The sequence below is a fragment of the Rhinolophus sinicus genome, chromosome 1, assembly GCF_057876585.1.
Source record: "Rhinolophus sinicus isolate RSI-liver-muscle chromosome 1, RSI-T2T, whole genome shotgun sequence".
Classification (NCBI taxonomy): Eukaryota; Metazoa; Chordata; class Mammalia; order Chiroptera; family Rhinolophidae; genus Rhinolophus; species Rhinolophus sinicus.
In genome coordinates, this window is record NC_142501.1 from 206105400 (window position 1) to 206131771 (window position 26372).

At 41.3% G+C, this 26372-nt stretch overlaps 1 protein-coding gene across 9 annotated transcripts in view; it reads right to left on the minus strand.

Moving 5' to 3' along the window:
- Positions 1–26372, minus strand: part of CC2D2A (coiled-coil and C2 domain containing 2A) — a 112504-nt gene that overhangs the window by 14977 nt on the left and 71155 nt on the right. For 8 of the 9 annotated variants that reach the window (XM_074321527.2, XM_074321533.2, XM_074321540.2 and 5 more), the window contains 12 exons: positions 26028–26231; positions 24394–24486; positions 22961–23052; positions 19440–19607; positions 18433–18538; positions 18134–18243; positions 16760–16856; positions 16238–16336; positions 13080–13256; positions 10853–10873; positions 7971–8174; positions 1317–1406 (listed from right to left, as the gene is read on the minus strand). In XM_074321527.2, coding sequence (XP_074177628.2) covers positions 1317–1406; positions 7971–8174; positions 10853–10873; positions 13080–13256; positions 16238–16336; positions 16760–16856; positions 18134–18243; positions 18433–18538; positions 19440–19607; positions 22961–23052; positions 24394–24486; positions 26028–26231 — 1461 coding nt within the window. The remainder of the gene's footprint in view (positions 1–1316; positions 1407–7970; positions 8175–10852; positions 10874–13079; positions 13257–16237; positions 16337–16759; positions 16857–18133; positions 18244–18432; positions 18539–19439; positions 19608–22960; positions 23053–24393; positions 24487–26027; positions 26232–26372) is intronic. The other variant, XM_019740860.3, reaches the window with a different exon arrangement.

Below are 26372 nucleotides of genomic sequence, written 5' to 3' on the forward strand. Positions count from 1 at the left end.
GCCTCCTCATTACCAACATACCCCACCAGAGTGGGGCATTTGTTACGATTGGTAAACCTACACTGACACATCAAAAGTACCCCAAGTTTATAGTTTACATAAGATAAGAGTTCACTCTGGTGTTGTACATTGTACGGGTTTTGATAAATATACAGAGGGTGCTAAAAAAATGTATACACATTTTAAGAAAGGAAAAGACTGTATTAAAATTGTGCTGATGGTAACCACTTTGAGCACCTCTTGTAATTACAGAAGTCAAACGTGACTTGTATTCATCTTCTGTTGTTGGTACATATTGAGTATTACAATTTCAATACAGTTTTTTCCTTTCTTAAAACATGTATATATTTTTTGGCATCCTCTGTGTAATGACATGTATCCATCTTTCTGGTATCATACAGAGCATTTTTCACTGTCTTAAAAATCATGTGTGCTCCACCTATTCATACCTCCCCCGCACATCCCCACAGTGTTTTAAGCACGTTGACTTAACTCTAGAACAAACCTTTGAGGGAGGTACTCTTATAAGTTCATTTTACAGATGACAAAGTGGAGGCTCAGGGAGATGGGGTAGTACCTAGGAACGGTAAGGCCAGTCTGTTTCTAGAGTACATGGACTATTCTATTTTTTTTTTTTTATACATCTTATAGATGTCTCCAGGCTGTGGAAATTTTATCTCTAAAATTGTCAACATTATGTTGTCAAAATAGATTAAAAAATGGGAAGTGTACTTCAATTTCTTTGGTTTAGAACTATCTTTCAAAAGTACTTATATAATACTATTTAATTTTATGCAAACACAGTACAACATAAGATCCAGAGGCAGAATGAATATAGTGATGGAGGTTTGTTTTATCCCACTGAAGATCCATTTGGAAGTATGTAGCATACATTGATTGTAAGTTCCAGAGGGCAGAGGCCATGTTTCTTTGGCTCACAGCCAGAACTAAGTACGGTGTCTGATATGTGGTAGGTGACCAAGAAACACATTCTGGATGAATAAGGACATGCCATGCCTGAAGCAGCCCACAAATTAAGGAATGTTTAATTTCCAAAATGTAATATAGGGTGTAATTTTGATTTTTAAAAAATGAATAAAACTGGGATATTGTTAAGGTATTACTGAGAGCATAAATCAGCATTAAGACATCTGAAGTGTTTCTTATTCTTTGTGCAAATACTTTTTAACTTCTGAACTCTGGGCAAATTGAACCCGAAAGAAAAAAATACTTCAGAATTTAGCTCAAGTAGATTTTGATAATGACTAATGAAAGTTGGAAGCCATTTAGCTAATATTCAATGAAGAACTACTTACATCAGATGTGCTCCACAAGTCACAGATGCCAGCAAATGAAACAGTGTCAGGCAAGAAAGGAATCAATGACACATACCGAGCCAACAGTTCCTGTTTAAAAAAAAAAAAATCAGCTTTAAAAAAACAAGTTATCATAAAATAGAAAACTGGATCCTCTACCTCATTTCTTGCAAGCAAGTTTCATATATCACAAATGTTTATGTTTGCAAAATTGAAATGCATGCTCACAAGTGTATTGATATTATCTCATTTAATCTCCAAACACCCTATGCGGAAGGCCATTGTTATTACTATCTACTTTTTACAGATGAAGAAACTGGTTCCTGTGTCTCTTGGAAATGTCTTCATTATTATTATTATTATTTTTATTATTATTATTATTTGCACTTTCTTACTCCATGGTATAACAAGACTTTCCAGGGTCATCTTATGTCTTCTCTAGCTCAGTCCTGAAAGCACACATTTCTCAAGGAGCCCTGGTTCCTTTTAGAGGGCAATAGTATTTAGAAACCAGGATCAGGGCATCATTGTGGTTATAACACATATTTCTATAATTTCTAAGGAGGTTGAAGATGTTTTCATATACTTATTGACCTTTCATGTTTCCATTTATGCAAATTTCTGTTTAAGTATTTTGCACATTTTCTTACTGATTTGTAGGTATTTTAAAAATACATTCTAGCTACTATTCCTTTTTCTATTATCTATGTTGTAGTATCTAACCTGATTTGTGGCTTGTCTTTTCACTTACTTTGTGGTATTTTTTGGCTAGCCCAAGTTTTCAGTTTTAATGTGGTCAAATTTATTGTTCTTTTCTTTATAACTTTTGCTGGTGATTTCTTCTAGGCATTCTTCATTTCAGTTATTGTACTCTTCACTTATGACTGGTTCTTTTTTTATTGTTTCTATGTCCTTTTTCATGCTTGCTCTGTCTTTGTTGAAGTTCTCACTGAGTTCCTTGAGCATCCTTAAAACAATTGTTTTGAACTCTGTATCTGGTAGGCTGCTTGCCTCTATTTGTTGTTTTTCTGGAGTTTTCTCCTGTTTTTTTCATTTGGGATGTATTTCTTTGTTTCCTCATTTTGGCATATGTATTTTGTTTCTGTGTATTAGGTAGATATGCTATGTCCCCCAGTCTTGGCTGGGTGGCCTTATGTAGTAGGTGCTCTGTGGGCCCAGTAGCACTGTCTTCCTGGTCATCTACACAGGGTGCGTCAGGAGTATATCTTGTGTGGGTTGTGTGTGACCTCCTGTTATAGTTGAGCCATGATTGCTATTGACACGTCAGTAGGTGGGATTGACCCTCAAGCTGATTGGCTGTGGGGTTTGGCCACATCCACAGCTTACAGGCTGCTGTATGTGGGACTTATCCCACTGAATGGGATTCACCTCAGCAGGCTCTGGTGCCTGTTGAAACTGCCCTTTGTGTGTCCTGCTTCTGGGGTTAATTGGGTGGTGCTCTGCTGTGGTCTGAAGCCAACCTCCAAGTATGTTGTTTCTGGGGCCTCTTGGGAGGGGCTCCGTTGCAAGCCCAGGTCAGCCACTGCCTGTGATCAGCTGGGGACTACCTGGTAAGAGCTACCATCAATCCACGATTGTTTGTTGCCTGTGCTAACCCTGGAGGCATGTCGGAAGAGGCCACAATGCAAATTGAGGATGTCTGCCATCAGTACTGGGTCTAGGGTAGCTCTGCAAAATACCAGGACATCCGAGGCCCACTGCCACCTGCCAGCTCCCTTAAGGTTCAGGCACTGATAAAGCCTTGTGTGGTACACAAATTGGGTGAAGCAGTCTCAGGGAGTCCCTAGAGTGGGAAGAGTTGTGGGCTTGAGGTTAATGTAAATTCCGGTTTGGTGCCAGTGCTGAGCCTGAAGCGACTCAGCAAAAGTCTCAGAGCACACTGAGGCCAGTCGCCACCCACCTGGGGTCTGTCAGACTCTGACAGTTTTCCAAGAAAGAGTGCAATTTGGGCGGGGCTGGCTGCTTTTGGAGAAAGTGCCCGTGGCGTTGGGGGAGTTGGGTGGGGAAGGATACCAGTGAGTAGCAGGTTGGAGCTGCAGAACTCACTAGACCAATCAGATTCAGATTTGGCCACGTGGGGGCGGGCTCAATACAGGAAAGATGGCGCCCACCTGCTGGCTGCCTGGGAGGAGGACGCCTCACAGGGAAATGGACGCCTCCAGCCCTCAACCTGAAGCAACACAACCCAGACTGTCCTCCACTCCTCCCTGTATGTCTCCAACAACCCTCGAGTTATTGTCCCTCCGCTGGAGCCCAAGGTGAGTGCGTGGGAGTGAGGGAGTCTGTGTGGGACCTTTAAGAGGATGCTGGGTTTTCCATTGCCTTCATCTCACCTGAACGGTCGGAATCCCCAATGCTTTTCACAACCAGATGTGAGGGCTCCTCTTCCCAGCACCAGTACTCTGGGCTGGGGATGCTAGTGTGGGCTGGGGTCCCTCGCTCCTCTGGGAGGACCTCAGCAGCTGAGATATCCCTCACGGTTCTCAACCGCCACCTGGAGGTTTGGTGTTAGCCAGTGTCAGCATCTCCGTCCCTCCTGCCAGGCTCGACGTGGCTTCTTTATATCCTTAGTTAGAAAACTTATGTTCAGCCAGACTTCAGATGGTTCTCCAGGTTGACTGTTGTATAATTTAGTTGTAATTTTAATTTGTTCGTGAAAGGAAGCAGACATAGTGTTTACTCCAGCATCTTGGATCTCTTGGAATTCACTGTTGAGCTGCTCATGAAAGCTGTGTGCCGGTCTTCCTGCTACTTTATCTTTTGAATCAGTGATTCGATCCTCTGGTTCATCTAATCTGTTGATTCCCTCGAGTATATTTTTTCATTTCAGTTATTCTTTATTTCTTTGCTTTCTATCTCCAATTTTGTGCTTTCTCTCCCTTTGTTGAAGTTCTCTGAGATCACTGAGCATCCTAATAACCAGTGTTTGGAACTCTGCGTCTGGTAGATTGCTTGTCTCCATTTTGTTTAGTTCTTTTTCTGGAGCTTTGTTTTGATCTTTTATTTGGGACATGTTTTTTTGTCTCCCCACTTTGGCTGCCTCCGTGTTTGTTTCTATGTATTAGGTAGGACTGTTATGCCTCCTGGTCTTAGTAGAATGGTCTAATGTAGCAATCCACAGATATCCACTGACTGCACTGGACTTAGAGGTGCCTCAAGAGGCCAACCTGTGAACCAAGGATGGCTGTCGCTAGTGTGGGCTTAGCGCTGCTCAGCCAGAGGTACAGGACATGCCGAAGACAGATACTGCTTATTTGATTTTTTGTGAACCTTTGAGAAATTTTATGAAAGTCCTCAGCATGTGCTAATACAAGTTATTTGTATGGAAAAGCCACTGGAAGTGGCCTTGGATGCATCGCTTGGGTCTCTGGGAATCACTAGGACAGGGCAGACGAAAGGTGATAGACAGATTGAACCTCAGATACAGCAGCCACCTGTGTCTGAATGCAGCGAGGGGGGAGTGCTCAACAAAGAAACAATGGCTTCTGCCAGCTCCTCTGTCCAGCAGAAAGCTGCCCCTCCAGCCCTTGCGCTGAAGCCAGGCATTTCAGTTCCTCTCTGTATGTCCCTGGCACCTTTCAAGCCATTGCCCCAGTGCTGGAGCTCAGAGCTAGTAAGTCCATCAGCAAGTAAGTCTCTGCATGGTCCCTTTAATCGGAGCACCTGGGACCCAAGCCTCCCTCCATCTCACTCAGCCACAATCGCCGCTTGTTTTCACAACCAGAAGTTGTGGGGACTTCTTTCCCCAGCACTGCAACCTTGGGCTGAGGAGCATGGCATGAGGCTGGGACCTTTCACTCCTCCAGAGAGGACCTCCACAGCCAAGATATCCCTCCTGATTTTTACTGGTCACACGTGGGTGTGAGATAAGCCTGTTCTGTGTCTCTCCCCCTCCTACCAGTCTTGAGGTGGCTTCTTCTGTATGTCCTTAGTTGTAGGGCTTCAGTTTAGCTAAACTTCAGGCGATTTTTGATAATGGTTGTTATGTGGTTGAATTGTAATTGATGTGGTCCTGAGAGGAGGTAAGCACAGCGTTTACCTACTCTGCCATCTTGACTGGAAGAATCCTATACACACTTTTCTTTTTCTTTTAAATCGTTGTCCTAGAAATTTCAATGTGAATATTTGAATTAAATTCTAAAGTTAGTAAATGTCTTTGCCCAGATTAAATTACCCTCATCAATCCTGTCCTGCCATATATGTATTTTTTTTCAAAATTTCTGTTCTATCCTGATTTTTCACTCACATTGCTATTATTATTGCTATGAAGACAATGCTTGTTAACATTTAATCACAAATTTCCCCCTCCTCCTTTTTTTACCTAGCATTCTGTGTTGGGTCTAGGATTTTCTAAGAGACTTCCTTCTCTTTGAAGTATATTTTAAAGAAATTTCTTAAGTGAGAATCTTTTGGTTGTAAATTCTCCCAATGTTTGTGGGAAAGATAGTTTCATTGGCTATAAATTACTAGTTTGATGACTATTTTCTTTCTGCCTTTTGAAGATATTATTCATTTTCTGGCTTTCATTTGTGTAACTGAAAAGTCTATTGGTTTAACCATTTTCTTTTGTAGATAATCTGTGTTTACTCTTGAGCTGCTGTTAAGATGAATATTATCTTTGTAGTTCCCTATAATGTGCCTTGATTTTCATTTCATTTTACTTACTTTGCTCAGGATTCACTTGAATCAGGATTCTTGTCTGTCATCAAATCTTGAATATTCTCTGCTCTTTCTCTTTAAATATTGCTTTTCTCCTTTTATACACAATCTGGTCCTCTTCCTGCCATCCTCCATGTCTCTTAACCACGTTGTGTTCCATGTTTTTTCTATTTTTATGCTATATATCAAGTAATTTATTTGAATGTGTATTCTAGTTCAGTAGTTCTTTCTGTATTTAACTGTATGTATCTTAACTCTGAATTTAATGTTTTGTTTAACCTGCTTGTTTAATTTCTAATTTTAACTATACCATCTTTTATTTCTACAGATTGTAACAATCTCCCTGTCAATTCTGATAGTCCGTTGCTCTTTTATTATATATTCAATTCCCTAGATTCCTTAAACTTATTAAATATATCTATTTTATATTCTGAATCTGATCATTCTAATTTCTGCAGTCTTTGTGGCCCGATTCTGCAGTTAGTTGTTTCTGCTAACTCTTACCTTCTTCATGGTGACTTATTTCTTCATTATTTCTTCTTTTATATGTTCATGTTGCTTGGAACATTTTCTGTGGAATTTTTCTGAGTCTGAATTTAAAGGGCGTTCTTTTAGAAGGATTTGTGTTTGCTGCTGACAGGGATCTAGGGGCACTGCCAACAGGGAACGCTTTCAATTAAATTTTCATTTGAAGTTCTTTTGGGTCTTATAGGTAGTATAAATTTCCGGCCTACATGTGAATAAATACAGCTTCATGATTAGGAATTCACAGGAGAGACTTTTCTTGTTTTCTCTTCCAGCCAGAGTCAAGGCTGGGATAGGTAGGATTCTTTCTGCAGGGCAGTATTTCCTAGTTTGCCCACTGATGATATCCTCCAGGAGTCCTAACTGTAGCTAAGCCTCTAATTCAGCCTTGCAGCCTGTTCTCACCCCTGTGCTCTCTCCTTCTCCAGCAGCCTGTAGGTCATGAAACCCAGCTGTAGGCACCCTCAGAGAAAACACTATTTCAAACCCTCCCTCTTGTGGAATCTTGCTTTCTTGTTGTTTCCTGTCTCTTCGTATTTCAGCCATGATTTAAAAAATGTTTTAAGTATTTTACTCATCACTCTTAAATGTCCTCTACTGGGAGAATTTTTCTGCACATCTATGCTACAGGGAATAGAAGTCTCTATTATGGTTTTCAATCAAAATCAATTAATAAAAAAATGAAATGAAATGTGGAACACAAGGTTTTTTTGTTTTTTCATGAACTTACATCTGCAAATAGATATATCATTACCCTGTTCCTAAATTACTGTGTTAGTGACATATTAGCAGCAATCACTCCCTATACTATCCACTCTCCAAAGACAGTTATGGGTCACAGTACTCACTGAAGACCATATGGCTTCTGTGCGTGTGATGTTGTGCCGAGTGAGATACTCTGCCCACAGAATGCTGCATGCATTTTTAATGGGCCAGTATGGATGTGCTTTGTGGTGATGGCCTAATGCTGTACATACTTAAATACTGGAAATCCCTGTTGCTTAATTTGAATTCAATAATGCTTATAGCATTAAGCATAATACTGAATAGTTATCTTGGTATAGTAGAAAGTGCACGAGTTCTGAAGTCAGAGGCCTAGATTCAAATCCTAGTGAAGTATTTGACAAGACATAATGAAAACATGTTCCTGTAAGCCATTGTGAATGTGTAGACAATTTTCTAAATATTAATTTTCCAGCACCCAATATAATGTCCGGGATTGTTTGTTGAAAGAGTGAACTACAGATTATTATCCTCTCTGGTACCTTCAGACTCTTCTAAAGAACATTAAGTCTCCTGGTACTAAAAAAGTTTTAATCATTACTTTAATCACTAATAATCTTGATATAGTTACTTTCTTAAGTTGTGAAATACGGTAATTAAGATGGCAATATACTGAACTTTTAACACACTTTTAGCACCAGCCCTGATTAGCTATGAAATACTTACTGCTGTTGCTTGTGGGTTGTTGGGATAAGCATTAAGGAGTTCCTGAGGAGGGTTTAAAGGCTTGAGATAACGAGTGACAAAGACAGTCTTCCCGGTTATGTCGATCACTGTTGTAAGGCACTGACGATTTGGAAACTTTAAGGCACATTCAGCTTGAAACTTCTCTGTTGCTTGAAGCAATTTCTCATCTTCCTGAGAATCAAACTTCAAAAAGAAAGACTCCATGGAGTTTATATATGATTATAGGAGATACAGTAAAACTTGTTCCCATAGTCAACATGAACTAAACGTGTGCTCGGGAAGTAGGATTAAGTGACCCCTTACAACATTGTCATGCCCTGCTGTCCCTGCAGCTTTATTTAATTATATTTATAATCTAAAAATTAGATTCATGAAATACTTAAGATATATTGAACAGGATTGAAAGAAAGTAGTCAACAGGCAAGCAGCCATATAGAAACTCTTAGGTTAATAAGACAACCTATAAAATAAAACTATGATGTACTAATTTTGATTGATGAGACCAAACAATAGTGTTTTGTTTTGTTTTTACCAATCAAAGTTTTGTGTGTATTTTGATGTCCGTATTAGAAGACAGAGGGGCTTAGAAATCTAAAATCTCAAATGCAAAGCTTAAGCAACTCACGTTAAATGGATAACAAGTTTACGAACATATATGGGTGTGTTAAAAAGTTTTGGATCTATAATCAATGTAATAAATAATAGTAATGGCTCACAAGGAAAAAGGAAGCAGAACTAGAAACATTAAATGTTTTATAGTTATTTTAGGTGGTCCTCTGATCCAAAATGAGCTACCAATTCCCAGACTTTTTAAAGTAGCTCAAAGCAGACGAAATAGAACACATTTCAATTTCCTTTAGTCATGTCATTTTTTCCTCCCTCAAGCCATTACTAGAAAATAGCATGAAAAAAAGCAGATATTTAAATGTTTTTTTGCAATATTTTTGTTGCTTAGTATAAAAATATATGCGTTGCTGCTTATATTTCAGAGGATTTCAGGACAAACTCAAATTTTTATTAGAAAAAAATTTTTAAGTAGAATTTAGATTCTAGGCAGTGCTTGAAAGTTTTTTGTTTTGTTTTTTTTTGAGGATAAAAATGTGTCCAGCTATCCTATTCCCCTCATTCTCTGCTATCCCCCTCATCTCTCTTATTTTATTTTAGTATTGAAAATCACTGACATTTGATATGTTTATTTACTCTGTCTCCTCCATAGAGTAAGATTTCTGAAGTCAGGGATTTTGTTTTTATCTTGTTTTTTATCTCCAGTACCATGAATACCACCTGACACATAGTGAGTTTTAACAAATATTGTTGCGTGAACAAATGAGTGAATAGAAACTGTCCCATTACCTTTTATGACTTCCACTAGAATGGAGAATATCCTCATTACTCTTGGTTTCTTTTATACTGGAGCTGGACCATGGGTCCTGTTTCTAATTTGATTTCCGTACCCTGAGAAATTAGGGTAGCCATTGTGTGGGTGAGGTAGGATAGAGGCATCTCCAAACCCTCTATATTCTCGTGGGATGTCCCCTTGACATAGGACTCTTATCATCATCATCATTTAATCACCCACCACTCAGCATAGTGCCAAGACATGGTAGCTATCTGATAGGTGTTATGATGAATATATAAATAAATGAAAAAGGTGAGTTTAAAAGGCTTTGGTATGGAGCCTGTGTCACAGCCTCCTAGGGTAGAACTGTCAAGCCAGAAATGTAATTCTAGAAAGATGGACTCTTAAACAAAGTGAAGACAAGTACCCAGTAAAATTCAGCCCTGTTTTCTTTAAACTCACTCATTTACTTTTCCATCCAATTATTTGAAAAATGTTGCTGAGAGTCTAAAAGGTTCCAGGCACTGTGGAAAAATGAGTATGAAATAGTCCCCTGAAAGAATTTCTAATCCAGAGAAGAACATTAGTAAGCAAGCAGGTACTTAAAATACTTGACCAGAGATTCTGTGGGGATAAACACTGTGTGTGGGAGCCCTGAAGAGAGGCAGCCGTAGGCATGGCTCAGAAAGAACAGCAAACATCTTGACTCAGTACTATTGGCCTTCCATGTTGAAAAAAGTGTGTCGAAAACGTTTTCTACCACTTGGACCTAGATGTTCTGTTGTGTATTTTGACTCTGGAACCCGTGCTTCAAGAGAGCAGGGCCCATATTTGAATCATCCTGTGCTCCTCTGCACCAAGCATGTACAAGGCAAACACTGAGTATCAGTGGTCATTAATACTTATTTAGGCCACTGGGATGCCATTTCATGGCGTGAAACAGTAATTTAAGGAGTAGTATGCTGTGTTGGTAATCTAAGAAGTGCCAACAAAAGCTCAGTACTAAAAGAATTTGGGTCATTTTATTATGAAACAAATTAAGGTGGAACTGACAAATCCACAACTTGATTCAACATGAAATTTGGAAGATTCTTAACTGGCTCGATTCTTTGACCTCTAAATTAATGTAAACATTTACAGGCAGGTGAATGAGTTTATACTCCCTTTGAATACCTAGATTGGGACAGCTCCACTCATCAGAAATAACTATCACAAACACACTGGCTCTGTAAGAAGCAGTTCATGGGTTTTATAGACTTGGAAAGAGTGGCAGCAGCTCCCAGCATGCAGTGACATTCAGACCTATGCCTTCCTAGATTCAAAGCTAAATAGGAATCTTTCTGACAAAATGAAATGGGCCAAAAGACAAAGCTGGACATTCTGCGGGGAACGGCAGACGTCTGTAGTTCATTGCTAAGGGATCACACATACATTAGGATCTGTAACGTGGCAGGAGACAAAAGCAGCTAATTAAAGCCTAATAATTATTGACTGATGAATGGTAAAACAAAATACTTGGTACCTTTTTAAGCATGTCACTCATCTCTCAGAAGCAAGAAGGAAAAAAGAAACAAGAGGAAGACTTTATTAACAGAAATAATCTATTTTTAAAAACTTGTTTTTACCAAGACAATGTAAAGTGGGGGATGTTAAAATCAGAGTTTTGGGAGTTGCTACTGATTTTTTTTAGAAAATTCCATGAGTAAACACCATTAAAAAAATCATACGGTATGGTTCCGTATGGGATGATGGTGGAGGGAAGACTAACCCACTAATCCTGGAAGTTACCGTGAGTGGTAAAACGATGTCAGGTTTTGGTCCCTATTATTTTAGGGTGAGGGCTGCTCTTCCCTGAATAAGCTGTAGAGGCAGCACTGACGGGTGTTTTCTGCCCCTGTGTTTAGGGCGTCAGGGGCCTGTCAGCCCACATGCCTTCCTTATCAGAAAGTGTCAAAGAATCTGGGCTTACAGGCTCTTCTGGCCTCATTTTAGAGGTCTACGAGAAACGCTTCCTACGGCCACAATAGGGCGATGAGATGCCCCCAAACGCAGCCAACGGACAGCCCAGTTATCTGGCCTCAGGGAAAAAAAGGCTACAAGACTTGGAACTGCATTTCAGAGCCCTGCAGGTCTCTTAAAAATTCTGTAATAGAAGGCCAGTGCCTGTGAAATGTGCCAAGTGCCAAAGGGTCTGATTTCAGTCTTTCAGCCACAGTCACAACAAATCAGCTTTCACAAAGTTTGGAAGCTCACCTCCAGATGGAGTACTAGCTGACTGCTTTTTCTTATGTTCAGAATACACACAAATTGCAAAATCCTCTTTTGTCTGGGAACAGTTTTCTGTGTAAAACATGCTTGTTGACTTTCCCTTGAGTTTATACATGAAGGAAAACATTCCAAATAGCTTTCCCTTTCTAGAAATATTTTGAAATGCAATATATTCTAACGTGTTTTCTAGAGAACACATTTGTCACAACATTAGTGACAAAGGCTAGTGTATAAAATTAATTTGGATTTCAGATTTGTTTTTCCTATAATCCTTCATGTTCTCTGTAAATGCCTTGCAAATGGGAAATAAGGGTAGTATTTTCCTCCGTGAACCAAATTGTAATGCTGAGAAAGAAACAGAGGAATGTGCTCATTAAAAAAAAATCTCCATCTGAGTCTTAATTACAATGGGTAAAGGGGCAGCATGATGACCTATTCAGTACAGCTCAGTACTTAACAACTCGGGCTTACATGAATGTAAGCTGCGAGGAATTTTTATCTGCTTTTCTAGGCTGCTGTATCCCCAGTGCCTAAAAATCACCTGTGACAGAAGGTGCTCAGTAAATATCTGCTGAATATGTACGATTTAATCAGGCAGACATTTAGTTGTTAGCTCTGCCGTTTACTGCCTGGGTGAAGCTGGGTAAGCTGAGCTTTGTTTTTCTCATCTCTGAACTGGAGACCCACCTTACGAGACAACTGGGAGTATTAAAGGAGAGAAGACGTGTCAAATGTCTGACATAGTGCTCAGGATAGAGTCAAAACTCAGCACATGCTGCTGCTGGTGATTATTATTACTGTATGAGTTTATAATTAATTATGGAGGTCATGGTTGTATTTTCTCCCAAATCCAATGAGGGCAGTAAGCCTCAATGCCGCACCAGCATGGCGTATCCTCCCAACTGTGAAGGGTGGGAAACAGTTACTAACAAATGGGAGTTCTGGAAACTCTCTCTCTGTCTTTTTTTTTTTTCTAGAGCTGTTCAAAATTAGAGTTCTTGTGCACAATTTATTTGTTTCTGTCCGAAGCCACTGAAATGAATCGAGGTGACCCTCGAAGGTCACCTAGCCTTACAATCCTATGAATCGATTCAATAAAGAGCACGGCCAGGGATGTGAGGTCAGACATGAAAATGTATTTCAGCATGCTTGCCAAGAAATGTCAAGATAAAAGAGCAGTTTGCTTTTCTAGTTTGTCATATTTTGTCTTTTTCCCACTGAGAAAATTCTCCTTAAAGTGGAGCATGTTTGTATTTGCTTTGCCTAAAAGTTCAGATTGCTGATGGACCTAATTATTGGCTCAATGGAAATACAAACCCACACAGCTGTCCTCTTCATTCTGTCCAAACTGAAAGAGTAATAAGCAGACATAGAAGACAGTCTGCTTGTGCTGTGCAGTCCAACTTTACACAAGCATGACCTAGCAAGCATTTCTCATTTGTCATCAATGTTAGACACGAGTCCAAAGTGTACAGAGTTACCTTTTCTCGTACTGACTCCCCAGGAACCAGCTGAGGCTCGATGGTGATGAACAGGGTGATATAGGAGCCTTCACTTAGGCTTCGAACAGAGTCAAAACCCCGCTCAAGAATCACATTTCGCTCCTTACTGTAGCCCAGAAGAACTGGAGGAATATTTATTTTAAATGTCCCATCAATCTGTGAAGAACATACGACTTGGTAAACACCCTGGTCATTTTCCAACAGAAGTTCAAAGGCAAGTGTCAACTCCTCATCATCTGATGAATTCCATAAAGACTGCCCAGACTGGCATTCAGGGTCCACCTCATCTTTCTAGTCTGGTCCCCCTAAGCTCTCACAGAAAGGGCTCTCTATTTATTTCCCTGCCTTCTTTTCTTGATGTGGCAGAGTGTATCCTAGTCATGCAAGCTGACACTAACACTAGGTCGCCTGGGTTCAAATCCTGGATTGAATGCCAAGTGCCTCAGTTTACACCTTTGTAAAAAGGGGACAATAATAGTCCCTACTTTGTAAGGTAGCTGTGTGTGCTGAGTGCATGACTAGATGTAAAACACTAAGAAAAATGCCCTGGCATATGGTTAAGTGCTCAGCAAGTGCTGGCTAGCAGCCATGCCCCTTTTCTGGAATGCCCCAGCTTCCCATCTCCACCTTTCAGAATTGTAATGATTTTTCAAGGCTCAGGTCAGGTGTTAATCGCCTTCATGAATTATAATATTTTGTTATCTCCACCAGCCTCACATATAGTATGTTTCTTTCATTTGTTCCCCTGACACATTCTGCCAGACTTTGTGATTGTGTGCATAGTTATCATTTTCTAGGTAATTTCTCTCTGTGAGTAGAATCTGTATTTCACTCCCTTTCGTATCACCCTTCTCCAACATATAGCAGTGTTTTGTATACACAGCAGGTGCTCAATAAATGTGGACTGAATGGATTACAAGCCACTTGTATAAAATGATGTAGCTTATGCAGAGGTTAAAAAAGGCAGTACTTTTAACTATTGCATAGCCAGAGCATCAGTATTTTTATGAAGTCTGTCTAGTTACAGGCTTCAAATTATTATTTCAGTCTTTAGTGGCATGTGTGTCTCAGGAGAAATAGAGAAACAACATAAATTTTCAGTGACTATGCCTTACAGGGAGGAATTAAGTAAGCTGTTGCCTATTATCTTCCTTACACTGGTGGAGTCCCCCAAAGCCTATAAGCAGGCAGACGAGAGGGTGCAGGGAGAAGGACATAAAAACAATGCTATATGAAGTAGAGCTGAAAGAACAGCACGTCTACTCTGTAAAATAGGTAGGGACACAAGAGGGAACAGGCACTAGCTCTAAATATTTGAAGTGTAAGGACTCAAGACAGGGTTTCCCAACCTGTGTGCTGTTATATGTGGGGGCAGGTAATTCTTTGTTAGGGAAGCCTGTTCTGTGCATAGCAGGCTCTTTGTGGCTTCCCTGACCTCAAAACACTAGATGCCAGTTGCACCCCCACTAGTTGTGACAACCAAAAATGTCCCCAGACATTGCCAGGTGTCCCCTGTGGGTACATTTGAGAGCATGAGCTTTGGAGTCAGACAAAACTTTTAAATGACAAATATAATAACACCATCCTCCAAAGCAATATTGCAATGTAAACCAAAAAGCTGAATAGTTCTCTCTCTTATTACCAATCTCATTTTCCGGGGATAAGCAATAGAAGCGTGTTGGAAGTTGGTAAATTTGAATCCCCACTCTGTTGTGAGTTTTGGGACTTCACCTCTCTAGGCTTCTGTTTCTTCATCTATAAAGTGGGGTAATAATGCCTATTGGGTTGTTGTGAGGTTTATTTGATGTGACATGTAAACTAGCTAGTAATGGTATGTAATGTGCCCAACATAAGTATAGTAATTCCTATTATTAGTACATTTCATTAATGTTTCTAGATTCCTCATTACTTCAAACATGATTCAAGGTAGCAGAGACTCAGTGAACTAAGACATTACTACTACTGAGTCGGGATTCTACTTGTTATGTGTAGCTCCAAACAGGATCTAAGAGTGGCAGTTAGGGGAGGCACAGATTACGGCACAGTTCACGGAAGGAATTTGCGACAGCACTATTGGAAAGACAGCAAATGACCGCGTGAGGCAGTGAGTTCCCTGTTTCTAGAGGCACCCAAGCCGAACTTAAACTCTCAGTGACTGTGCCTTTTGGGAGGAATGGACACTACCAGGATATAATCAAGAAGTTCATTTACCGAGAAGGAGCTGGGGACCCTTCCAGGCGTGAAACTGAGCAACGGCAAATAACCTGGGCGATTTCATTAGTAACATGATATGCTTTAACAAAATTGAAAATCCATTCGAAGAGACAAGTGTAAATTATTTTGACAAGCACGTCACTGCAATGTCACCTTTGCAATTCCAAGGGGTCTTTGAAATTCCATCCAATCCAAGACTGGAGTTTTGGTCTTGGCTTTGCTGGAAACTCGACCCAGGCAGCGTTTGCTCTCTCTATACCTATCACATGGGGAATTAAACTGTTCCCTCTGTAGCTGTGTAAGATTAGCCACAGTCTGCAGCTCAAAGCCCCCTGTTGCCATGGACTTACTACTGGGATGTTAGAGCCATTTCAGAGTCTTTAACTGGAGGTGAGAAGTCACTCAGGAGGTGCTCAGCTCACCTAATGGATCGCCTTAAGCAAAATCGGTAAATTCTGAAGAAGGGGGTCTCAGTTGAGCGAGTCTCTACTAACCATTTTTCATGTTTGAAATAGTGAGGACTCTAGAAACATTCAGGAAATGCACTTGATTAAATGGGCCGTCAAGTGTCCTGTTTTCTTTGAACGACTTCCAGGCATCTACCCACTCCTCTTCTGTCACTTTGACAAGTTTCTACTTTGTCCCACCTTCTCCTTCACTTCTATTTAAATGTTTAAAACAATTCTCAGATTGGAACAGTCATACATTAACTATGAACTTTAAGGAAGACAGATGTTTAATAAGTTGTGCAAATAGGACAGAAAGTGAATTGCTTTATATACAGTGGTTTTTAATCTTTCCAACGGCGGCTTTCACAGAGGTTCTCTCAGTGTGGATGGTCTATACCCACCAAGAAAACTTTAACAGGAAAAATGGATAGAGCACTTCCCTGTTCCCATGGAATTCTGACTTGAGATGCTTACCCTTGCTTGGAAATATATCGTGCTAAATGGAATTTTCACACATCCCAACCAGTGTCTCTCAATACGAGTGTGGATTCCACTTCCTCTTTCCCGGTCATCCTAAAGGAGGGGTGGGTAGTGATAATTGTTTAAGAACTCCAGACATTTATTTAATTGATTTGGCAGCAGGAAAGCAGCAGGATTTTAACTGAAAGCATGTGGGCTGAGGCTAGACACACCTAAGTCACATTCTGGTTCACTTAATGGTTCTATGACCCAAGAAAAGTCTTAAGCTCAGTGTTCTCCTTAATAAATTAAAGTTTAACAATTTACATCATAGGGTTATTTTAGAATTAAATAAGACAGTGTATGAAAAGCACCTAGTACAATTCCTGGAACACAGCAGATACTCAGTTGAAAGTTAAAAAAGCTAGTTCTTTTCCTCCCTCCTCCCTTTCCCCATTTATACATGTCAAGTGTCAAACATTTCAAATACAAGAAAGATGGAAAATACAGACATCTTCCTCAGAACTGTGAACTTACCTCTAAGACATCATATAGTACTTCGTCAAAAATGTTAATGAACACGTCATCTTTCACTGACTGCAAACTGGTTGTGCTGTAGTCCCCGTGAGGGGCCCTGCAAATGGCACATGTGACCCGGGACCATGAAATGGGCAAAATAGAAATAATGAGCACTCAAACGTCAAGACTGGAAAAATGCTCAAACATGAGCATGGATGTTCACGGATTTATCTTGTCCGGGGATGGATACTATAGCATAACGCCTACACCCAATGGAAAGGGCACTAGACTGGAGGCTCCATGCAGAGAGTAAACCCTCTGTCTGCTCTCTGGTGGCTCGTCCTGGTGAGTCTCACATCCACTTCCTACCCATCCCCCATGGGGAGCTTTGCAAGGAGCCCACTGCCCAGGGCTGAACTGCCTCATTGGACGGGCCACGTATAAGGTCTCCAGCTGACACGGGTGCTGGTACGTGGACTTCCCAAGCAAGTGACCTCCAGAACATGCTCTCCAGCAGACCATTCCCCAGTCATAAATCTCCTATTGTTATGTGGCTGGTTGACTGCTTCCTGCTCCCACCTACTTACCGTAGATAAATAAAGCAGTGCAGGGTGAGGTTCATCTGCTGTGACATAAGCTGCTCTGAGTCCAGCCAGGCTGGCCCAACCAGGCTGCCCCATGGCATGGCTGGAGACCGGGCTACTGTGTGTATTTTGTTCAGCATTTGCCTTGAAATTTTCTCATTCTTTTTGCCTGTACCATGTATAACAGTGGTGTCTGATCCTCTCTTTTGACTTAACTAGTTCTTCTAAACCTTGCTGTGTCTCTCATTTACTATTTAACCTTAAGCAAGTCACCTTCCATCTTTAGTTTTAGTTTGTTTTCTATAAAAGTAGAGCGCTGGACTAGATAATTTCTAAGGTTGCTTCAAGATATGAAATAATGAGTCTTAAATATCTAAAATTACTTTAAAAAATTTTAAATGCCTATGTATTTCTGGTGAGGGAAAAGCATAATTTATGGGAATGAAGAAGTTTCAAATTTACTTGAAGCTTCCAGAGTGGGGAGATAAGGAAGAAAGGAAAAGCAGTGTAAGGGATATGGGGGGAAGGGAGTGGGAAGATGGGCTTATCAGTGGCCAGAGCCTGGAGAAGAGTGTGGTGTCCCAACAATGAACCTGAGTTTCAAAAGTTAGCCATTTTCCCACTTTATTCTTGATGGGAGTCAGTTACGGTACAAGACAGAAAAATGGGAGTTGGTGTCAGGACTCCTGGCTCTTACTCCAGCTCACTAGCTCCACAAGCTTTCACCATAGGTGTTCCCCCCAAGCTCCATTTCCTTCACATTTCTTCAAAATATCTTATCGTTCTTTAAAGAGGAAAATATGCTTACCTAAACGGAAGTTCAAGTTCTTCATTCCAGCTGGGGTTTGGTCCTTCAGCCGTAGTTGTATGGCAGATTGTTCGTTGAAAAGAAACTTCTACGAAAGGACGTACTAAAACCTTAAAATCAAGAGCAAATTGTGAGTCCAAAGTGGTTGAATTATTTTGCTCTTAGCAGAAAATGCATTTACTAAATAGTGTGTTTCCAAAGCAAATGAAGCAGAAAACAGACTAGGAAGTTTCTAGGCAATTCTTAAAAACATAAAGGGTAAGATGCTAAGCAGAGACCCAGCGTGTGGGTTATTTCACCTGGCCGACGGGGTAGTCAACACTGTGGGACGGGCTGTGTGTTGCCGGGGAAGCAGCATGCTTTTCGCTGAAAGTCCTTGAAGATCTTGATGGCTGCTGGAATTTGCTAGAAGGGAAAATGTATGAAAGAAATAAATGACAAGGAGAGCCTTGTCATATATATTGAGCAGATGGTTTTTCCAAAGATGTATGGCTCTGGTGGCTTTGGTAACAGACATTCTCTCTAAACTTGTTGACACTTCAGAAGGCTTTTAGTGTTCTCTAGTCACCTCCAATCACCTAGTGAATTATTAGAGACTCCCCAGCTTCTCTCCCTGCACCCACATGTGTGGCTGAGAACAGAGGAAAGAGTCCTCTTCTCTCTCCTCCTCTCCTAGGGGGTGCCGCATGCCTTTCCCTCCATAAATGAGAGCCTCAGGCCCTCTCAGGTAGCGGAATCCTAAGCTTCCTGACCAGCCTGCCCTGTCTCCATCCAATTCCTCTCCTCCTATATTTTCTATGAACATTCATTCTCTAGGGTTGAGCCCAAAACTATTCCCCACTTTCAGGAACTGACCCTGGTGACCCTGCCTCTGGCTGTAGGTGATTAGACCATAGATTAACACCTCACCCAAGTTAGGACCTTCAGATTCTCCTCTGAGAAGCTGACGCTTGGTGGGTGGTACCTGGGCAGGATGGACCACTTCCATCACATGGAGAAGAATGAACCAAACCCATAGAGGGAACAAGTGAGAGGGACAATGGGACCTTAGAAGAACCATCTTAATCTTTACAGTCGACAGTGTACTTCAGCTGTACTTCTTATCCTTGAGTTGTATGAGATAGTCCCCATAAATCCCCTCTTTAGCCTAAATTGACTAAATTGGTTCGGTTACTTGCAACCAATAGAGCTTTGACTTTGGCAAGAATGCCTGGCCCCCACAGAACAACTGTTAAAAACAGGAGTGGACATGCTATAAAGAAGTGATCAATGTGGCCGTGATCCTGGCTGCCCGGAGGGCCCTCACCTTGCTGCTGGCTTCCTCACGGGAATGTCATAAGCCCGGATAATGTTCACCAGCAGCTTTATGTCTCCATCGGACAGGTTCTGGGCTGTCACCTTCTTCCGACCTTTCCTCCTTGGCCTCAGTGGTCGCTTTTGTTCTGCCAGCTTGAAAAGGCTTAGGCCCAAAATGCTAATGATTACAGAACAGGATTAGGACTCTAAGGAAAAGAAAGGTCTGGAAAGTCATGAGACAACTGCTTAAACTGTGCCCCAAGGCTCCTGAAAAACTCTTGTCTTTTTAAGGAGGGTGGAAATCGGCAAGAAATTCTCCCAAGATGGGGGAGATCCTACTGTACGGATTATTGAAATTGATTTTAGCTGCTACTGATTAGAGAAAGGAGAGTGTTCTCGCCCCTCCCTGCATTTCCCACCTTCTCTGCCTGACTTACCCCCATTCTCTTAAACATGCCCTGTCTGTCCCTTTGCTTGTGCCAGTCCCTGTACATGCAGGGCTTCCCTCCACCTTCCATATCTGCCTACTTGGTTGCAGTGTTCCCTACCCCCAGCGCAGTATCTCGCCTTCCCCAGAGGCCTAGCCACATCAGCTAGCAGGGGTCCCTCTCCTGAGCTCCCAGAGCACTTACTAGCCCTATTCTCATGGCAGTTGATGTTTACCGCCTCTCCAGGTGCTTCCTGGGGTACCTTACTCTCTGGAGTTAAACAAGACTGGGTGTGAATCCTGGCTCCACTCTTTGACCTTGGGCAATTTATTTCACCCCTTTAAGCCTCTGTTTCATCATCTGTATAGTGGGGATAATCACAGGTACCTCCTAGGTTGTCGAGAGGATTAAGTGAGGTGCGTGCAAGGTGCCCTGGCATGTCTAGTGCTTTGTAGATGTGAAATGGTCACTGTTGGGATGATAACAATGATTACAATGCCAGTGATTATGCTGCTGGACGAGGCGGAGGTGGAGACAGGAGGAAGAGGGGGGAGAAGGAGCAGGAGGAGCCTTCCCTCATCTCTCCCCACCTCTCCCTGAGATGATGTCAAATAAACACTTCCTGGAAGATGAAAGCAGCAGGTCAGTGACTCATGGGAGACAAGGCCATGGAGCAAATAATTAAATTCTGGCCCAGGGACGAAACAGAAACACAGAAGTGATTTTGTATCTGGAAGCTGACATGACTGACTATGCCAAACAACACAGAACAAAGCCAGTGGTGCCCAGGCAGCCTCAGGCTGCAACGCTCACACTTCCTGCTTCCCGGTTATCTGAGCCAGCCAAGTGGCCTGCTTGACTGGAGCCCTGTCTCCAGGAGGCACATGCCAGCTGGGGACATGCCAGCTCCCCAAGGACTTCCAGGAGCTGCTGCTCCTGCTCGTTCTCAGGGTCTTCTGTCTCCCACAGAATAGCAACCATTTTTCCGCACCTTTGTGAATCAAGTAGAGTGCTAGCTGCCCTACATGTACTATTTCTAATCCTTACAGGTACACTGTTTACCCCATTTTGTATATGAAGAAACAGGAGGCTCTGAGAGGTGACATGCTTTGCCGAAGGCTCCTGAGTAGGGGGACGGGGAGCTGAGGTTCACTCTCAGATCGCTGACTTCTCAGCCCATCTTCTTCTTCTTCTTTAATATTTACGCATAGTTTTTATTAACTCTTTTAAACCAAGAACGATCCCGTTACATGTTAACATAATGTAAAACTATGAAAAATAACTATCCTTTCCAAAGCAAAAAAGACTGTAAGAAGAGTGACATTGTTTTACATTATTTGCAAATCTCTTTTTGCGTGTGTGATTTATTATCTACATTTTATCATTTAAATTTATTTTTATGATATAATTGACATTGTGTAAGTTTAAGGTGAACAGCATGTTGGTTTGATATACTTATGTATTATAATATGATTACCACCATGATATTGGCTGACACCTGTGTCGTATCACATAATTATTGCTTTTTTGTGTTGAGAACATTTAAAATCTAGTCTCTTAGTAACTTAGAAGTTTATCATACAGAATCATTGACTATATCACTATGTTGTACATTAGGTCACCAGGACTTACTTATCTACTAGTTGCAAATTTGTAACTTGAATAACATCTCCCGCATTCCCTTAGTGCCCAGCCTCTGGAAACCACCATTCTACTTTCTGTCTCTACAAGTGTGGCTTCTGTAGATTCCACATGTAAGTGAAATCATATGGTATTTATCTTTCTCTGTCTGACTTATTTCATTTAGCATAATGCCCTCAAGATCCCTCCATGTTGTCGCAAATTACAGCTCATCTTCATCGTCACTTTGCCAGGACACCGACCCAAACTTTGGGACCTCAGAGAGACAGATACCTTTGCCAGGGGCTCATAACATGGCACATCCCGTCCATGGTCAATACTTCTTCCCTCCCCCAGAGATGGCTCCTCTCCTAAGACTTTGCCGCCCTCGTAGCAATCAGTTATAGGAACATCTTGGTGGTTGGGGCCATTAAATACAGAAACATCTTAGTTTAAAGCCAAGAACAAATTGAAATTAAAAGAAGAAAGAACATACCCCGAGCCTTCAGAACTTAATGCAGAAAGTAAAGCAGAAAAAAAGAAAAAGAAAGGAAAGAAATGGAAAGAACAGCATGAAAAATCACCATCTATTCTCTAAGTGTAATTTTCATGACTGAAAAAAGCATTCATTGACTGGACTCTGGACCTGGAATAGAGAAGCTCTGCCTGTAGCGTGTGGGCACAGCCTGGATTCTGCACATGCAGGGAGGCAAAGTGAAAGGCAGGGGCTGCCCCGCATAGCACAATCTCTTGTCTCCTCTCCAACTTGATGGTGGAGAGGAAGTACACGCATGAGAAATAACCTTTTCATGAGACCAGGAGACTTAAGCACAGAAAGACTCATGAGGTGAACGGACTGCACAAGACCACCAATATAGAAAGTTATCTTTTATGCATCCGCCCCTGGTTGAGACAATTTGAAGATTTTTCTAAATGATAGGGAGACAATCAAGCAAATACAGTTAATTTCCCACTTCTATGTAAATATCCATTTTTCCCAGCCGCCCTTGCCTCTCACCTAACACCCCACAGCTCTCTGCCTCCCAGCTGTGGGCCTGGAACCTGGACACCGCTGCCACCAGAACCTCAGGGGCCAGTTCTCAGCCATCCCATCCCCACCCCCACTGCCCTGTGACAGGAGAGTAAGGGAAAGTCTGGCACTGGGAGATGATGAAAACGGGAAGAGTATGTACAGGAGGGAAATGCTGTCAAACTCAGTTGGGTTGGAAGGAGGAGATGGCAAAGGCTGGCGAAGCTAACTTGGCAGTAGTGGGAGGTGAGATGGATCTTCTGGAAGGCGAAGGGGGGATCACATGTGACTATTTCTAACAGAGACCCCCTTAACTCGTATAATCAGGAGGCATTAATCAAGTTTCACCACTTCCCAGAATTATTCAGGGCCCCAATGCATACCAACAATGAAATTTGTAATGTAATGCAATATTTTTGTAAGAAATAATGAAAGGTTTTGTTTTTTTTTTACCTGATATTGGGCACTTCTTCTTCTACTATCAAATCCGCAAGAAGAAAATGGTGTTTTGCAATTAGGAAACGATTTACCACTGATTCTCGAACCTGGGGAAAGAAAGAAGTTTTATCTAAAATGTTCTTGTTCTCTGAACTTCGCAGTTCACTCCCTAACATTTTCTGAGTCTGCACCCTGTGTTACCTTAGTTCAGTCCCTACCAGCCCGCCTTCAGTTTTCTCAGGGGCACTGACCTCTTCCTACTATAAATTATCCAGCTTTGCCCACTAGCCTAAGCTCCTAAGGCAGAGGTTTTCTTTTTTGTTCACTGCTATATTCTCAGGACCGGGAAAAGTTCCTGACACAAGATAGTAAAATTTTGCTGAATGAATGAATGAACAAAACACAGGACCAGTCTCAAAGCACAAACAATTCAAAAGTGATTCTTAAGTTCTTCCCCTATTCAGACTGATTTACCCTCCTAAATATTCTTTAAGTAGAGGGCCTCTTAAATGTCAGAGATTGGGTTTTTTTTTTTTTTTTTTTTATTAATTAGTTTCAGGTGCACAAGACAAAGCAAAACTTAGACATTTATCATTTATATCCCTCACACTGTGTGAACCCCCCTCCCCCCATCCACTATCCCTCTGTACGTTCCCAAAACCTCTCACCTTCCCCTTATCCCCACCCCCCTGTCCATCTAGCAACCCTCAGTTTTTCCTCCATTTTTCCAAAACTGTTTCTGATTAGTTCATTCACTTATTCTTTTCTTTAGATTCCACATATAAGTGAGATCATATGGTATTTGTCTTTCTCTTTCTGACTTATTTCACTTAACATAATATTCTCTAGGTCCATCCATGTTGTTGCAAATGGTAAGATTTCTTTCTTCTTTATGGCTGCGTAATACTCCATTGTATAAATGTACCACAGTTTCTTAATCCAGTCATCTACTGATGGGCATTTCGGTTGTTTTTATACATTAGCCACAGGGTAGATCAACTGGATGGGAAAAATGTACTGTAGTCACTGTAGTGTGTCTTATAAGTTAAATCTATTTAAGGAAGGAAGGAAGAGAGGGAGGGAGGAAGGAAAAAGAACATTTCAACTTTCTATTGCCTAAGGGCAGTAGTATGTGGTTTATAAAACATTTTTATTACAAAGGAAAAATGATGCAAACATTCAAATAGAAAAAAATCGTGTTAGAAATGGAGTCTCTTGTAATCATACCCCACGTAAAATAACCACTGATAATGAGATACATCCTAGTGTTTTCACAAGTTCAAAAGATGAAGATAGCTGTTAGTCAATTTCATGTCTGTAATGATGAAAATAAGTCTACAAGGGTGAGGTATCACATAGAAATGCAAAGGAATAGAAACCTCCGATCTCCTGTTTTAGGATGCTGGCTTCTTTCCCCTACAAAGACTGTTCAAAATGCTTTTCCTTACCTGTTGGAGGTACTTGGCTACTATGGCCCTATGGGTATCTATGTGGTCCTTGGTTTCAATTACATTTCTGTCTCGTAACCGTTTTTCATAGTCCTAAAATTGAAAAGGAGTAAGTTTATGACTTTAAAGTGCTAGTGCTCTCTCTTGTTCTTCTTGAGACTAGAGAATTTATCACATGTGGTTTAAGTCATAAATTGTGGTTCTAAATGTTTCCCCCAACTTCCTCTTAACTTTTAGTTCAGAATTGATCTTTGATGCAGTATCCAGGATTTGGAGTCAGTTGGTTAACTGCTGTGTATGTGGAAGAAAAAGCTGTAACTACAATTTGAAGTGTTCATGCAGGAAGAACTAGAGGTCACACAGATAACAGTCGCTGTAGTTTGAGATCCTAAGCTCCCCACACAACTTAACCAAAGCCTCTGCTTAATTTGTGCCTTTTCTATCTTAAGTAAAGCAATGACAAAATAGCAAATAGTATCTGAGTGTAGCTGACGCGGTTACCTACTTGGGGGAAAGTAGTGGGTACTTTTGCTTTGTCTGCTTAGGCTGCTACATTTTCCTCTCTTTTTTCATGAGGAAACTTCCATGTGGGCTCCAGAAGCTGCCATGTCCTCCTTCAGTCTTTCTCTGGTCACATTGAAAGCCCAGGGTGGTCCCTAACCCAGGCTGTGTGATTCAAGAGCTGGTCCCAAGATTTTTAAACTTGGGACAAGAGGATGCATCTCTCCTTCCTGACCAAAACTACTGGATATGAAGTTGGACAATGTTGGTCATTCTGTGGCCAAGTATAGAAAATCTGTTGACAGTAGGGGACAGTGAAGCCACCAGAGCAAGGGGAGCCCAGACAGGATGGAGAAGGGTCCTGGCAGCATCCAGGCCTTGGATCAAAGTGTCCTTGAGGCACAGGTGAATTCCTGCCATTCATGTGTCTTTAGATATTTAACCCCATTTGGGATTTCATCATCCAGGAAACTCTTGGTGCCTGAGCTAGTTTAAATTGGGTTATCACTTACAATCACAAGTCCAAACAATGCGAAGAAGAACCAAGTAGCCAAAACTATTCTCTAAGAATAGTTTCTGCATGAAAAATCCTACTGGTTCTAATTTCTGATGGCTCTCACTTACCTCATTAAACACAAACTCACCTGTCTGGATTCACTGGCTTGCCCTACCTACACAGGCCTACCGCCTGTAACTCCTCAGATCCCTCCTCACCCCCCGCTCCAGCCCTGTTCCCCACTTCTTTCCAACCTACCCATCCCTAGACTATTCAGATCCTACCCATCAGCTTTCCTGGTAGTGATCACAACAGTGCTTGGTGCTCAGCAAGTACTTACTGGGATAAAATGGCATTGGATTCCTGACTAAGGCAGGATAATTCATGTTAACGCTTAAGATATTTTTCAGCCTACAATTCTACTTTTTCTTAGTTTATATGTTGTTCATGATATCGAGACAAGGAGATTATTTAAACATTGGATTCAAGAAAAATAATGCAAAGGTTAAATAAAGTGTTACAAAAGACAAACCAGTATTGCTACTGAGAATACAGCATCCACACCAAAACTCAAATGGAGCGGTATTCCAAATAGCACAACAGATGTTTTATTAATTCCTCGACAGCCATTTCTTACCTGGAATACCTTTTCCATAATTTCTCGGTCATATGCTGGAATTTGCTTATAATTTCGGAATTCTGGCACTTCTTGGCTTCTAAGATGAAGAAGTCGGAATCGTTTGGATCTATTTAATTCCTCGTCTGAAACAAAGTTAAATTCTTGTTGCAGCTGTTCCAGTCGAAAGAAATCAGGGACATAGGATTCACCACTGGTGGCAACCTATAAAAATCAGAAAATGAGAAACTAGACGACAGGCAGATTTCATCCAAAGAAACCTGGCACTGAGCTTTTGGGAATGGAAGCTTAACAGTTGTAGATCGAGAGACTTGAAACGTCCCAGATTTCATTTAAAGACAAAGT